The sequence below is a fragment of the Tympanuchus pallidicinctus genome, unplaced genomic scaffold (assembly GCF_026119805.1).
Source record: "Tympanuchus pallidicinctus isolate F22 unplaced genomic scaffold, pur_lepc_1.0 scaffold36, whole genome shotgun sequence".
NCBI classification, from domain to species: Eukaryota; Metazoa; Chordata; class Aves; order Galliformes; family Phasianidae; genus Tympanuchus; species Tympanuchus pallidicinctus.
Genome location: NW_026294754.1, coordinates 1,768,184 through 1,782,318, shown reverse-complemented (window position 1 = coordinate 1,782,318; position 14,135 = coordinate 1,768,184). Strand labels below are relative to the sequence as shown.

At 54.8% G+C, this 14,135-nt stretch overlaps 2 protein-coding genes across 4 annotated transcripts in view; one reads left to right on the top strand and one right to left on the bottom strand.

Moving 5' to 3' along the window:
- The first annotated feature begins 30 nt into the window (after positions 1 to 30).
- P4HA3 (prolyl 4-hydroxylase subunit alpha 3) lies at positions 31 to 8,845 on the top strand. 3 transcript variants are annotated; one of them, XM_052699311.1, is made up of 13 exons: positions 31 to 1,769; positions 2,213 to 2,355; positions 3,356 to 3,576; positions 4,821 to 4,973; positions 5,068 to 5,119; positions 5,209 to 5,366; positions 5,449 to 5,625; positions 6,020 to 6,084; positions 6,876 to 7,035; positions 7,430 to 7,492; positions 7,785 to 7,853; positions 8,356 to 8,452; positions 8,572 to 8,845. In XM_052699311.1, the coding sequence occupies exons 1-13, from the start codon at positions 1,381 to 1,383 to the stop codon at positions 8,640 to 8,642; spliced, it is 1,818 nt and encodes a 605-aa protein (XP_052555271.1). In that variant the 5' UTR covers positions 31 to 1,380; the 3' UTR covers positions 8,643 to 8,845. The 3 variants fall into 3 exon arrangements, 2 of the variants coding, with proteins under 2 accessions (XP_052555271.1, XP_052555272.1); XM_052699312.1 differs by lacking the exon at positions 8,572 to 8,845 and having other exon boundaries at positions 7,435 to 7,492; XR_008210302.1 differs by lacking the exons at positions 8,356 to 8,452; positions 8,572 to 8,845 and having other exon boundaries at positions 6,876 to 7,061; positions 7,198 to 7,492; positions 7,785 to 7,844.
- Positions 8,846 to 9,718: 873 nt separating this feature from the next.
- Positions 9,719 to 14,135, bottom strand: part of PPME1 (protein phosphatase methylesterase 1) — a 33,174-nt gene continuing 28,757 nt past the window's right edge. Inside the window, exon 14 of the mRNA XM_052699341.1 lies at positions 9,719 to 13,491. Coding sequence (XP_052555301.1) covers positions 13,473 to 13,491 — 19 coding nt within the window. The 3' untranslated portion in view covers positions 9,719 to 13,472. The remainder of the gene's footprint in view (positions 13,492 to 14,135) is intronic.

The following is a 14,135-nucleotide window of genomic DNA, read 5'->3' as shown; positions in this document are numbered from 1 at the left end:
GGACGCAGTGAAGGCAATGTGAGAGCGATTGGAGTTGAAGTGGAACGTGGAGTCATGGGGAGTGAAGGGGACGTGGAGCAACGAGGATGTGGGATATGGAGTGGTGGGGACATGGGGTAATGGGATACAGGACACGAAGGGGACGTGGTGCTCAGAGCTGAAGCAGGGGGGCTCTCTGCAGTGCCCACCCTGTGTCCTGTGCCTGTCCTTGCACCCACAGTGCTCGTACACCTTGGGCATCTGTTCACCCCTGTTGCCACCGTGCTCCTGTTTCTCTTTGCCATTCCTTGAGGAATTCTGTTGGTTCTGGCCCGCTGGAGGCTGTTTTGGGCAAGTGGTCCCAGTGCTGATGTGGGGATGTAGTGGGGTGTCTCCAAACTTACCTCCCTGCCCCTGCTGGGATTGGGGTGAGGATGGCCTAGGGATGTTACAGGACAGAATGGGAACAGCCAGGAGGGGTACAGGGACAATAAGGACCAAGAGGATGGGGACATCAAAAGGGGTTGGGACAGAATGGGGACAGGGAGAGTGAGGATGTGGATGATGGGGACAGGATGGGATGGGGATGCAGAGAATTGGGACAGACAGGAGAGAGACAACCAGGATGGGGATAAGGATGATAAGGAGCAACAGGATGGGAACAGGAAGGATGGGGACAGGATGGGATGGGGACAGGGTAGGATTATTAGAGGAAAGAATGGGGATAGATAGGAGGGAGACAGGGTGGGACAGGATGAGATGGGAACAGAACAGGCTGGGGAGAAGACTGGATGGGAACAGGACAGATGTTGTGGATGATGGATGGAAATGCACAGGACTGGAACAACCAGGATGGGGACAAGAAGGGATAGGGACAGAATGGCATGATTATAGGACAGAATGAGAATGGGCAGGATGGGAAAAGGATGGAAAGGGGGCAGGTTGGGATGAGGACAGGATGGAGTGGGGACTTCCAGGAGCGGGGACAGGAGGATGGAGACAGCCAGGATGGGTGTAGGGATGACAGGGAGCTGCAGAATGGAGACAGGATGGGATGGGGACTGTCAGAAGGGGCAGGGACAGATTTGGGACAGGGAGCAGAATGGGATGCTTAGAGGACAGAATGGGAACAGCCAGGAGGAGGACAGCCAGGATGGGAGCGGGATGGGATGGCGACCATCAGGAGGGGTTGGAGACAGGATGGGAGTAAAATGAGATGGGAATGAGGAAGGATTATTACAGGACAGAACAAGGGCTTGCAGGAGGGGAACGGGAGGATGGAGACAGGCAGGACAGGGACAGGACTGGAAATGTTGCAGGACAGTGTGAGGATGGCTGGGATGGGGACAGGGAGGATGAGGATGGGATGGGATTGATGGGAACAAGGAGGATGGGGACAGGATGGGAGGGGGACAGAGAGGGATGGGACGAAGAGGAGGTGACAGCACAGCTCACTGCAGCACGGGGACAGCCAGGAGGGGCCGCCAAATCCCCACCACCACCACCACCACCACCCTGCAACCCCCCTCATCCCCATCCCATCCTTCCGCTCCCTTCCTTTCTTTCTCCCTCCCTCCATCCCTCCCTACCATTGCGGCCTCCGGGAGGGGGATGCGAGCCGTGGGGGTGCTGGGGCTGGGGGCCCTGCTGGCCTGGCTGCCCCCTGCCCACACCGACACTTTCTCAGCTCTGCGCAGCGTCCGTCAGGCGCGGGGCAATGAGGGGCGGCTGCTGCGGAGGCTCCGTGCGTATCTCCGCGAGGAGAGCGCCCGGCTCCGCCGCCTGAGCAGGTAAGGAACCCCCCGAGCCCAACAGGGGACGCCCCGCAGCCACGCCAGCCCAGCTCCGGGTCGGGGATGGGCTGCTGGAAATGAGGGTTTCAAGAGGAAAAGGAGCAGCCATGGGTGGTACTGGGGGGGGTGGGATGGGAATGGGAACGTGGGGCTGGGGGCTCCGTGGCAGCGAATCAAGATGGGGTTGGAACTGATCCGTAAGATCCCTTCCAACCTAAGCTATTCTTAGGATGGAACTTGGGAATGCTTAATGATGGGAATTTGGGGTTTGGTGGTTGGGGGATGTGGGTCTGATGCAGAGGTGGCGCCACCACCGCAGGTTGTCGGGTGACACTTTGGCTCCAGCAGATCTGCCCCCGTTATAATTTGGGCACGTTGGGCTGCTCGCAGCCCCTCTCCCTGGGCAGTCACCTCCTCACCCGTGCTGCCACCCCATGCAGGTTCTATGAGAAGGTGCGGGCACTGCACCAGGACCCCGGCGCCTCGGTGGACAACCCTTTGTCGGCCTTCAGCCTCATCAAGCGCCTGAGCTCCGACTGGCCCAGCGTCGTCTACAGCAGCGAGGCCACTGAAAACAGCCGTGGTACAGCGGGGATGTGTTGGGACAGCAGAACGATGGGATGGAGGGGACGAGAAGGATGGGATGGAGGGGCAACGGGGAGGATGGGATGGAGGGGACGAGAAGGATGGGATGGAGGGGACAATGGGGAGGATGGGATGGAAGGGACAATGGGGAGGATGGAATAGAAGGGACAATGAGAAGGATGGGATGGAAGGGACAATGGGGAGGATGGAATAGAAGAGACGATGAGAAGGATGGGATGGAAGGGACAATGGGGAGGATGGGATGGAGGGAACGAGAAGGATGGGATGGAGGGGACAATGAGAAGGATGGGATGGAGGGGACGAGAAGGATGGGATGGAGGGGACAACAAGAAGGATGGGATGGAGGGGACGAGAAGGATGGGATGGAGGGGACAATGAGAAGGATGGGATGGAGGGGACAATGGGAGGATGGGATGGAGGGGACAATGAGAAGGATGGGATGGAGGGGACAGTGAGAAGGATGGGATGGAGGGGACAATGAGAAGGATGGGATGGAGGGGACAGTGAGAAGGATGGGATGGAGGGGACAACAAGGATGGGATGGAGGGGACAATGAGAAGGATGGAATAGAAGGGACAATGAGAAGGATGGGATGGAAGGGACAATGGGGAGGATGGAATGGAGGGAACAAGAAGGATGGGATGGAGGGGACAATGAGAAGGATGGGATGGAGGGGACAATGAGAAGGATGGGATGGAGGGAACAATGGGGAGGATGGGATGGAGGGGATAATGAGAAGGATGGGATGGAGGGGACAATAGGGAGGATGGGATGGAGGGGACGAGAAGGATGGGATGGAGGGGACAACAAGAAGGATGGGATGGAGGGGACAGTGGGTTACAGAGGAGGACAGGGGTGCCAAGGAAGCACCACAGAAGACTGACGGAGGCTGGCAGCCTCCAAGCTCCACCAATCACAGCATCATTGAGTTGGAAGCCCCGGCCAAACCCCCCTCCGTCGCCCCATTTCCTCCCCAGCTCTCCACGTCGGATTCCAGGAGTTGCAGAGGGAGCTGCCCGGAGCTGAGGACCTGGACGGGGCGGCGCGGGCGCTGATGCGGCTGCAGGACGTCTACGCGCTCAGCGTCAAGGGCATGGCCAACGGCCTCTTCCAGCCCACCAGCACTGACCGCCCTCCCCTCTACAGCCCTGGTCGGCGCGTCTCACTCTCGGCCGATGACTGCTTCCACGTGGGCAAGGTGAGGGCGATCCCAGCCCCGTGGAGAGTGTCACAGAATAGCTTAGGTTGGAAGGGTTCTTACAGATCACCCAGTTCCAAATCCCGTCTTGTTTTGCTGCCATGGAGCAATGCTGTTTTTCCCTTTGCTCGTGGAGGTGAAGTGGCCCTGCTGAATCAGCCCTGAGGCATCCTGTGGATCTCATCCAAACTGGGGATCTGTGATGGTTCGTGGCTCGGGGGGGGGAGAAGCCAAGCTGATGGTGTCTGGGAGCCCTATGATCCCGTTCTGGAGCCCAACCCATCCCAGTGCTGTTCCAAAGCTTGGTGCTTGGTTTCCCAATCCCAGTATGGGTGAAAAGTGGGCCCCTGGGTGCCTGAGAGGGAATTAGGATGCTTTGATAGAGACTGAGGATTTTCTTCAGGGCAGAGTCCCCACTGCAGAGCCAGGACTGAGTCACAGTGCATGGGATGGGGTAGGGCAGGGTGGGATGGGATGGTTTGGGATGAGATGGAGATAGGGACAAGGATGTAAATGGGATGGGATGGGGAAGGGTGGGGTGGAATAGGATGAGATGGGATGGAAATGAGGTTGAAGAGGTAGATGGGATGGGGTGGGATGGGATGGGATGGGGATGGGATGGGGTGGGATGGGGTAGGATGGGATGGGGTAGGATGGGATGGGATGGGGTAGGATGACATGGCATGAAATGAGGATAGGGATGGAACAGGGACGGGATAGTTGAGATAGGGATTGGGATGGGATGAAGATGGAAATTGGGTGGAGATGGGAGGGGGATGAAGATTGGGATGAGGCTGTATATAGAGATAGGATAGGATGGAGATGGGGATAGAGATGGGATGAGATGGAGTTAGGGGCAGGGATAGGATAAGGGATGAGGATGGAGGTGGAGATGGAATGGGGATGAGATGAAGACATGATGGGGAAATAGGGATCTTGATTGAGATGAAAAAGGGAAACAGGGAATAGGACAGAATGGGGACAACAGTGAGGACAGAACAGAATAGGGATAGGGATAACAAAGTGACTGGATGTGACTAGATGAATTGGGGTGGGATGGGATGGGATGGGGTGGGATGGGATGGGATGGGATGGGATGGGATGGGATGGGGTGGGATTAGCTGCAGTGAGGACGGGAAGGATTGGAACAAAGTAATTTTAGATGATGAAGGGAAGGAATGGGACAGGGAAAAGGCCAGGCTGATCCAGCAGCAGCTCTGAGCACTGCCTGCACTGCCTCGCAGGTGGCCTATGACACAGGTGACTTCTACCACTCCATCATGTGGCTGGAAGAGGCCGTCAGCCGCTTTCGCCTCTCCTACGGCAGCTGGAACCCAGAGGAGGAGCGGGGCAGCCTGGAGGATGCGCTGGACTACCTGGCTTTCTCCTACTTCATGGTATGACCACGGCCCCCAGTGCCCCATGGCCTGACCCCATTCCCAGCACTTGTAGGGCCGAGCCCTGGGCTCATAAGCTCCCTGTTCCATCCAGGCTGGAAACATCTCCCATGCGTTGACTCTCTCCAGGGAGTTTCTCCACTATGGTACGTGGGGTTCAGATGTGGTCCCAGGGAGTTGGGGAGTGCCTCTATCACCTCTCTATGGGCTTGGGGTGAAGCCTTCTCTCTGGTAGATCCCAGCAACCAGAGGGTAACAACGAACGTGGCCAAGTATGAGAAGCTGCTGGCAACACATGGGGACCGTGTGGGGAGACCCCTGCAGCGCCCCAACGTCACCCAGCTGCAGAACCGGGACGCCTACGAGGAGCTGTGCCAGGGCCTGGGGGCACAGGTAGGGCTGGCAATAGGGTACCACAGCCCCCACCTCATCACCGGCCCCATCCGCACGTCCTCTCCATCCCTTCTGTCCCCAGATGGCCCCGGAGCAGCCCTCACACCTTGGCTGCTCCTACGAGACCAACGGCAGCCCCTACCTCCTGCTGCAGCCTGCCAAGAAGGAAACGCTGCGGCTCCAGCCCTACATTGTGCTGTACCACGACTTCGTCAGCGATGCCGAGGCTGAGACCATTAAGGGACTGGCAGGGCCTTGGGTGAGCAGTTGGGTGGGACAGGAATGCAGTCCCCAGTGTTGTCCCCTTGGACCATCCTTGGACCACCCTGACCTGTACAGTGGTGGGTTTGGCTTGGCTCCATCCATGCTGCCATTGAGCCCACCCAGGGTTCTGGGGACAAACTGTGTCCCTTCCCAGCCAGGCTTGGTGGGTTGGTGACACCCAACGACAGTCACTGACACTACCAGTGACACCACATCGTATACTCAGTGTGTTGCTTCCATCACCCCATGGGGACACCATAGAGATGTTTGGCCAATGGCTGCTATAATTACCCCAATGTAGTCCCCAAGGTGGGGCCCCTGCTTTGGCTTTGGGGCCTCCAGAGGGTGGCCCTGTCTTCAGCAATGTCCCTTCCTCATGTCCCCTACAGCTGCAGAGATCCGTGGTCGCCTCTGGAGAGAAGCAGCAGAAAGTGGAGTATCGGATAAGCAAGAGGTAGGAGCCACTACTGGGGCCAACGTGTCCCCATTGCCACAAGTCCCCAGTCTGCTCTCTAAGTCAACGGAGAGATGAGGTTGGCTGTCCCCATTTGTTCCTAAAGTCAATGGGGGCTGCGGTTGGGTGTCCCCATTTGTTCCCAAAGTCAATGGGGCTGAGGTTGGGTGTCCCCATTTGTTCCCAAAGTCAATGGGGCTGAGGTTGAGTGTCCCCATTTGTTCCCAAAGTCACTGGGGGCTGCGGTTGGGTGTCCCCATTTTCTCCCAAAGTCAATGGGGGCTAAGGTTGGGTGTCCCCATTTGTTCCCAAAATCACTGGGGGCTGAGGTTGGGTGTTCCCATTTGCTCCCAAATGAAGTCATTGAGGGGCTGAGGTTGGGTGTCCCCATTTGCTCCCAAATGAAGTCATTGAGGGGCTGAGGTTGGGTGTCCCCATTTGTTCCCAAATGAAGTCATTGAGGGGCTGAGGTTGGGTGTCCCCATTTGTTCCCAAAGTTAATGGGGAGCTGAGGTTGGGTGCCCCCATTTTCTCCCAAATGAAGTCATTGAGGGGCTGAGGTTGGGTGTCCCCATTTGTTCCCAAAGTCAATGGGGCTGAGGTTGGGTGTCCCCATTTGTTCCCAAAGTCATTGAGGGGCTGAGGTTGGGTGTCCCCATTTGTTCCCAAAGTCAATGGGGCTGAGGTTGGGTGTCCCCATTTGTTCCCAAAGTCAATGGGAGCTGAGGTTGGGTGTCCCCATTTGTTCCCAAATGAAGTCAGTGAGGGGCTGAGGTTGAGCTTCCCCACAGTGCCTGGCTGAAGGACACAGCTGACCCAGTGGTGCGGGCACTGGAGCTGCGCATGGCGGCCATCACGGGCCTGGACCTGCGGCCACCCTACGCTGAGTACCTGCAGGTGGTCAACTATGGTCTGGGCGGCCACTACGAGCCCCACTTCGACCACGCCACGGTCAGAAGAGTCTGGAGGGTCCTGGGGTGGTCACTGGGTTGTCCTGTGGGTGCTCCTGGGATGGTCATTGAGATGGTCCTTGGGTGTACTTGGGATGGCCAGCAAGATAGACTCTGGGTGCTCCTAGAATGGTGATCAGAACGGTCCTGAGACAGTCACCAGGATGGTCTTGGATTGTCCTATGGGTGCTCCTGGGATGGTGCAGTGGGAGGGAGGTTCCTGGGGTGTCCTGTGAGATGGAGCCAGGAGGGGGCTGGAGGAAGGAGAGGAGGAAAGAGGGAGGAAGGGATTTTCCTTGCAGCAGCTCAGAGCCATGAGGTCCATTAGGGTAAGAGGTGTCTCCCAGCAGCGCCCACACAGACTGACCATTTCCACTTCCTTGCTTTTGGGGCAGTCCAGGAAGAGCCCCCTTTACAGAATGAAGTCAGGCAACAGGATCGCCACGGTCATGATCTACGTGAGTCCCCATGTTGGTCTGTTTTTGCATCTGTGTGGACATCAGTAGGGTTCAGAGTGAACGTGAGAGAGGGGTGAGGGCAGCTCTAAATCACACAGCTATGGCACTAAAAGTAGATGGCTATGGTGATATATAGTGTTGGCTGAGGATTTCAGAGCTTGTGCAATGCCACAGCAAGGAAAGCATGGGGGATGGAACCGGGGGAGGTTTTGTGCCTTGGAAAGCAGTTGTATCCCACAGGGCAGGAGGAGGATGAGGGCCGTGACTCACATTTCTTTTTCTCCTTTTCCAGCTGAGTGCAGTAGAGGCAGGTGGCTCCACTGCCTTCATCTATGCCAACTTCAGCGTGCCAGTGGTTAAGGTGAGGGGAACCTGCACAAGATCATCCCAAGAGTGGGGAACAGGGGGGGGGGACACAGCTCTCCCATTTCTTATCTCTTACAGAGAGTCACAGCTCAGCCCATCCCAACACCAAATCCCAACCTGCGGCTCCCTGATGTTTTGGAGTGCCAAAGGCCAGCCCTGGAGCTCCTGGCTCCATTCTAGGGGTTCCAAATCCAGTCTTTGGGCCTTTCAGCTTTCTCTTAGGAGTGTCAAACCCCAACCCCCTAACTCCCAGATCTGGGCTATGTATACTGCCCTTGTTTTGGGGTGCTGATCCTTAACCTTGAAGCTCCTACCCATGTCTTGGGATGACAATCCAACCTCAAGGCTCTCAGCTCTGTTTTGCCAAACCGCAGCCCTGAGAGCCCAGCTGTTGGAATCCTGGCTTAGTTTTGGGGTGTAAAATCCCAATGCTGGAGCTCCCAGCTCTGTTTGAGGGGTGCCAAAGCCCTGGGATGTGTCTTTATTCTGCTCTGCAGAACGCAGCCCTGTTCTGGTGGAACCTGCGAAGGAATGGTGACGGTGACGGGGACACCCTACACGCTGGATGCCCCGTGCTGGCTGGGGACAAATGGGGTGAGTGGCAGCACCCGGTGTCACCCCAGGGTGATTTGGGGTCAGAGGGACAGCAGGGAGGCCACCCACATGAGGTTGGCATAGGGGACAGAGACACATGGGGCCCTTGTCCCTTCCAGTGGCAAACAAGTGGATCCATGAGTATGGGCAGGAGTTTCGGCGGCCGTGCAGCCGGGATCCCCGGGACTGAGCCACCAGCTGGGCTCAAGGATGCAGCTCCTGACCTGGCTGCTGTCGTTGTCACCACGGCAGTGAAAAGCCTCCCCAGCACAGCGCAGCTCCACTGGGGTTCATCCATGAGGAGAAGAGGGTGCTGCAGGGGGAGGAGGTGCTTTGTTGAGCTGTGGCTTCCCTCTGGGAAATCTGTTGAAAATAAAATCGAAGGAGACTCAACTGGAGGCTGGGAGAAATACTTTGGTGTGGCATTAAGGTTTACTGGGAGAGCGGGGGGGAGTGGATGGTACCAAACCCACACATGTTCCATAGCTTGGATCCTAAACAGAGCCTCTGTCCCATCTCAAGAGTAGCAGTGAGAGCTATGGCACTCCTACAGCCATCAGTATGCACCGGAGTGACCAAAGCAGCCACACGGACCAGAGCAAAGCCAACACTACCCTTACACAAAAAACAACCTGCTGTGGGGTCTGGATGCATCTCAAACCTGGCTGTGCAACCTCACGCTCCACTCTGGTGCAACAGCAGAGAACAGCACAGCCCCTTGTCCTCCGCCAGCATCGCACGATGAATCTTTTTTGCAGAGCTGCTGCTGTAAGAGGGACCTTGGTGCTGGAGCTCAGAGTGCAGCAAAGCCAGCACAGGGGCTGTTGCCTTCCAGCCTCCCTGGCCCCCAGCCCATGCGCAGCCCCATTTCCCCAGGGCACTGCAGACAAGCTCCTTTTCTCTATCCAACCACAGTGCTGGCGTGACTGGAAGGCAAAGGAGGGCAGCCGGGCTCCCCAGCAGCACCTGGTAATCAGGCAGGGCCCCGGTACCACTTGTTTGCTCTGTGCACTTCAGATAGGGTGACAGGAGCAGCAGAGCAGGCAATGCAGAATGGCTGGGGTTGGGGTCGGCCCCTGCACGCTCTCAGCCTGCAAAGAAACTCCCTGATTTTAAGGGAAGAGGTTGAAGAGCTTCCCAAGCACCTGGGCTCTGCTCTGCCTCCTCGTACATAAAAACCTACAGAGCTTCAGCCCACACTGCCCTGAATTCCTGCAACCGAAGCATTCAGGGTGTTAAAAAACACATGGTCCAACACAGCACAGGTTACTGAACAGCCAAAGCACCACGTTTTATTACTTTCAGATGTTTCTGTACATGTGGGAGCAATCAGTGGTGAAGGGGAGGGGAAAAACACAGGCTGTGGCTCCAGCATTCCCTCCTCCTCCCCACATTGGAGCACAGAGAAGGGATGTGGGGACGTTTCCGAGGATGAGACACTTCCATGAGTCACCAGAAAAACCCAACGCAGCCCTCACCGCTGTGACAGCCCCAGAACAGTCAGATCTCCCCCTTCCCAGCAAACAGAGGAATTCCTAACCCAGGCTTTGCACAACTGCTTTATTTGGAGGCGAGAGCAACGGACACCAAACAAGGTACCAGCAGGACGAGGCTGACACAGGACACAGCAGTCTCCAGAGGACTGACAGACACAAACACATTTTCCTTTTGGAAACAACAGCAAAAGATACGAGGTCACCTGAGAGCAACACCCTGTCAGGCTGGAAACCCAACCGGCCCAGCATCCAACAGCAAAGCATGCAGTAAAAAACCTAAGCACAGCCCTACAGGTTTCAGCTGCTTTGCAGACGTGGTGCCAAGTTTATGTGGAAATGCAACCGGGGGCTTGGCTGGCAAACTGGTTTTTGACCTTACCCAGAAGATCCAGGTGTAGATTTTCAGGTGTGTGAAGCACCAGTTTAAACCCACCGACTCGCCAGACATCTCCCATTCACACTGAAGACAAAAGGCAATATGGAGAGGAAGAGAAACTGTGCAGATCGAGATAATGTGGGCTCTCCTCCTCCTGTATCTGCGTGGTGCTGGAGCAGAAAGCCAGCAAGGGGCTGTGCCCTGCTGCCATTGCTCAGCCCTGCCCTGTAGAAACAGGAAAAGCCAGAAGGTTCACTCTGAAAGGTGGGAAGCAGGGCTGGAAGTCAGGAGACACAGCCCCTTCCTCTGCCAAAAGATAAACCTCACCCACAGCTACCATCTCCAAAATGCACAGATTGCAGGGGAGGAAACCCAGTCAGGTCTGGGGGTCTGACAGCTCCAAGCACAGCCCACAGACCTCTCTGCACTTTCACTCCTTACCACCCGTGCTCATTTCTTGAGAGCACGTCTCAGCTGCTCACAACCTGACATCCAGCTGCAACAGCCATCAATATTTTCAGCTGGCTTTGGTGGAATCTCCCACCTGCTTCGCTTCTGAAGGTGTCCCACAAGGGCGGGCTGAACAAGAGACAAGAAAAGGTTGCAAAGAAAAGCAAAACTCCAAGCAGCAACGTGATACAGCAACCATTTCAACACAGTCTGATGTTTCACCTCTGGATTAATGCTGTTTTTGAGATGCCAGCTTGGAGGAGCAGCCATTCAGACTCACACACTGCAGCCATCCACCCAGGCTCTGTGTTCAGAGCAGAACCTCACGCTTTGGCCACACTGGGAAGATTTCTTTCCAGCAGTCACAGTGCTCCTGTAAGCTACAAATGGCTGAGGGCTCTGTGTGATGCACGCAGCCCCAGAGCTGGCAGAACCTGTGCAGGCTCCAAGCTGAAGTCAGCCCTTATACAGAGATCAGACCACAATCTGCTCCTGCCAAGCCTCGGGGTTTTCCATTGTGAAAGCTTCCACGGATCCTCAATCCAACGACTGGAACAAAGGCAAGAGAGATTTCTACATCATCAAACGCTCCTGCTTGAAATCTGCACCCTCACAGCTCAGCCTCCTCCTGTCTGCCTGATTAAGTGCTGAAGGCTGTGAAAGAATGCACTGATCAGACAGCAAAGGAGGGGGAACTTCCTGGGTTTCCCTACTTTTATTCAGTGAAGGGGAACACTTTCCCCTGCAGCTCGTTCTCTGTGCTAACTTTCACCTAAATACCATTTCTCTCTGCTTCTTGCTCCCTCCTCCCAGGAAAAGCAATTGCAGACAGGCAGAAATCCTTCAGACAAAAGCAGACTCTCAAAAATGTTTGCAATTCAGCACAGCAGGAAGGGATTCCCACTCCATCCGCTATTGCTCTCATCCCTGCAGTTCACTTCCCCAAATCCAGCTCTGAGGCAGCCAGGACCCAGAGCCTGGCACGGAGCAATGCCACATTAAATATCCTGCTGAAATATACGTGGGGAGGACTGAGGATGCTGCCAGCCTTCAGGATGCAACAGGAAAAAGGCAGATGTAGCATCTCGGTTACTGAGGGTCCATTTAATCCACCAGGAACTACAGCTGGGCTGGATGTTACACCACGGTCACAACGCAATAGTGAACAGAAAGAGGAATGTCAGGAGCCAGCAATTCTCTATTTACACTGAGTGCCAACGGTGTGGCAATGAGCAGAGCCCTCTGCAATTTGGCTTTCTTGCCTCTGGTTCATGCATTTCCCACCCTGATGCTTTGGGCACAGCACAAGGCCACAACTCACGTGTGAAGGAATGAGATGAGGAGCAGCTCTCCATCACAGGGAATCTCCACGTTTACCAGCTCTTCACACCGCTTCCCTTTGCCCCACCTGCACCTCAAACACACCAGAAGTTCAGGATGGCTCTGGAGAACTGCTGCCCATCACAACTCCCAGGATCAAGCCAGGAACAGAACTATGCCTCAGCAAAACAGCATTAAATACTGCCTCCATCATACAGCACAAAGGGGTTCTGAACACGAGGCAAATGGAATAAGATTTCAGACAACCACCAGCAGCACGCTGAGAAAAACTGCTCCAATAGGTGCCAGCTCTTATGCTCCAGAGTGATTCTTAGGAGAGGTGAAAGCAATCTGACCCACTGCCTGCAGGTAATTAACCCTGAAGAAGCATTCTCCCATGGGACTGCAGATTTGTGTGGAAATACGGCAGGCAGGCAGCGAGATGATTTAGGAAGTGACACTGAAAACAAGGTGAATCCTGTGGTACTGGGGAATCAGCTGCCTGCACCTCTGCATCAGCATCAGCAGGATTGACTCCAAGCTCTTCCAGGAATTTATCTGCTGCTCTTCTTGCATCTTTTTCACCCCAACGATGCTGATCTCTGCTCAGTCATGTGTGGCAGCTACACAGAGGGAAGCATAAACACATTCCAGAGGCAGAAAAGGGCCAAATAGGCAAACTGCCTGTAATTCAGGCTATTTTTCCTCAGTGAGAGCTTGAAACAAATGTTAAGAAAGCTGCAAGATTCTGAAATGGAGCTCACGATCCCCAGATTCCCACCCTTGCCTTTTTGTTTTACCCTCTGGTCCAAATTTGCACAAGAAAGCAGCATCAGCTTCCTGCCACAGCTTGATCCATAAGGCTGGCGAGATGGAACTTGAGCTTCTAATGAAGCTGATTCCCTCACTGCTTTAGGGGGGAAAAAATAAATGAATATATAAGAAAAACAAAACAAAACCCAAAGCTAAGGGGCACTTTGAAGACGATCAGATGATTCCACGGAGAAATCCTGAAGCCTTTGGAAATGCTGCAGTGACTTTGCTGGCTCTGGATTGTCAACAACCCTTCTGCAGTTGGGTCCAAGAAACCATGGAGGTCGATGGAGGCTTGGGGTTTCAGGTCTTTGCTTATGGCAGCAGAGAGGAGCCCACTTCTGAGGGTCTGAAGAGCTTTTCATGGTCTTCAACACAAGCTGCTTCCCAGCAAGGAAGTCCCTAAGCATGGACACGTCTGGAGAACTGTTCTAAGGGACGATGAACCTCACACCAACTTCTCAACTGCTGCTGAACTGGAGAGATGAACAGATATGGGGTACATCACAGTGGCCTCTGGTGCAGTTTATTTACAATACGACTCGGTGCTGGAGATAGCAGGGTATTAACAAGCAGGAAACACACTGGGAAGGAAAAAGGTCACATTAAAATCAAGGTATTCTCTGCAGATGTTTGGCTCTGCTTCTTTTCCCTCTCATCACTCATACATCACTTCCTTCCACTGAATTTAAAACATGCAGCCCACAGAATCACAGAATCACCCGGGTTGGAAGGGACCTCAAGGATCATGCAGTTCCAACCCCCCTGCCCAGCAGGGCCACCAAACATCCACATTCAGATCAGGTTGCCCAGGACCCCGTCCAACCTGGCCTTGAACACGGCCAAGGACATTCCTACATTTCTGCTGTTTCATCCCCAAAGGCACAGGACAAAGGGGAAAGGAGAGATCACTCAGCAACACCCCTTTAGTATCACCAGTCTCACAGCATTGTACATGTTGGAATTTATAGCTTCTGTTGAAGAATTCTCAGCTATAAAGCAAGAGAATTTCTCAGGGCTGCTCACTGACACATGACAGACGGCCTTGAGGCTGATTAGTACCATTAGTGAGCGTGGTCTGAGCACTGGTTTAGTCGTTGCCTTTATGATGCTGTACCCTCAGGAGGCTTTCCAAGCAACCTTATCAGTGACAACCTACTCTCATTGCCATATAGAGACCTGGCTCCTACAGGTGAGTTCAATACACCTGGGGTCAGCAGACAAAGCC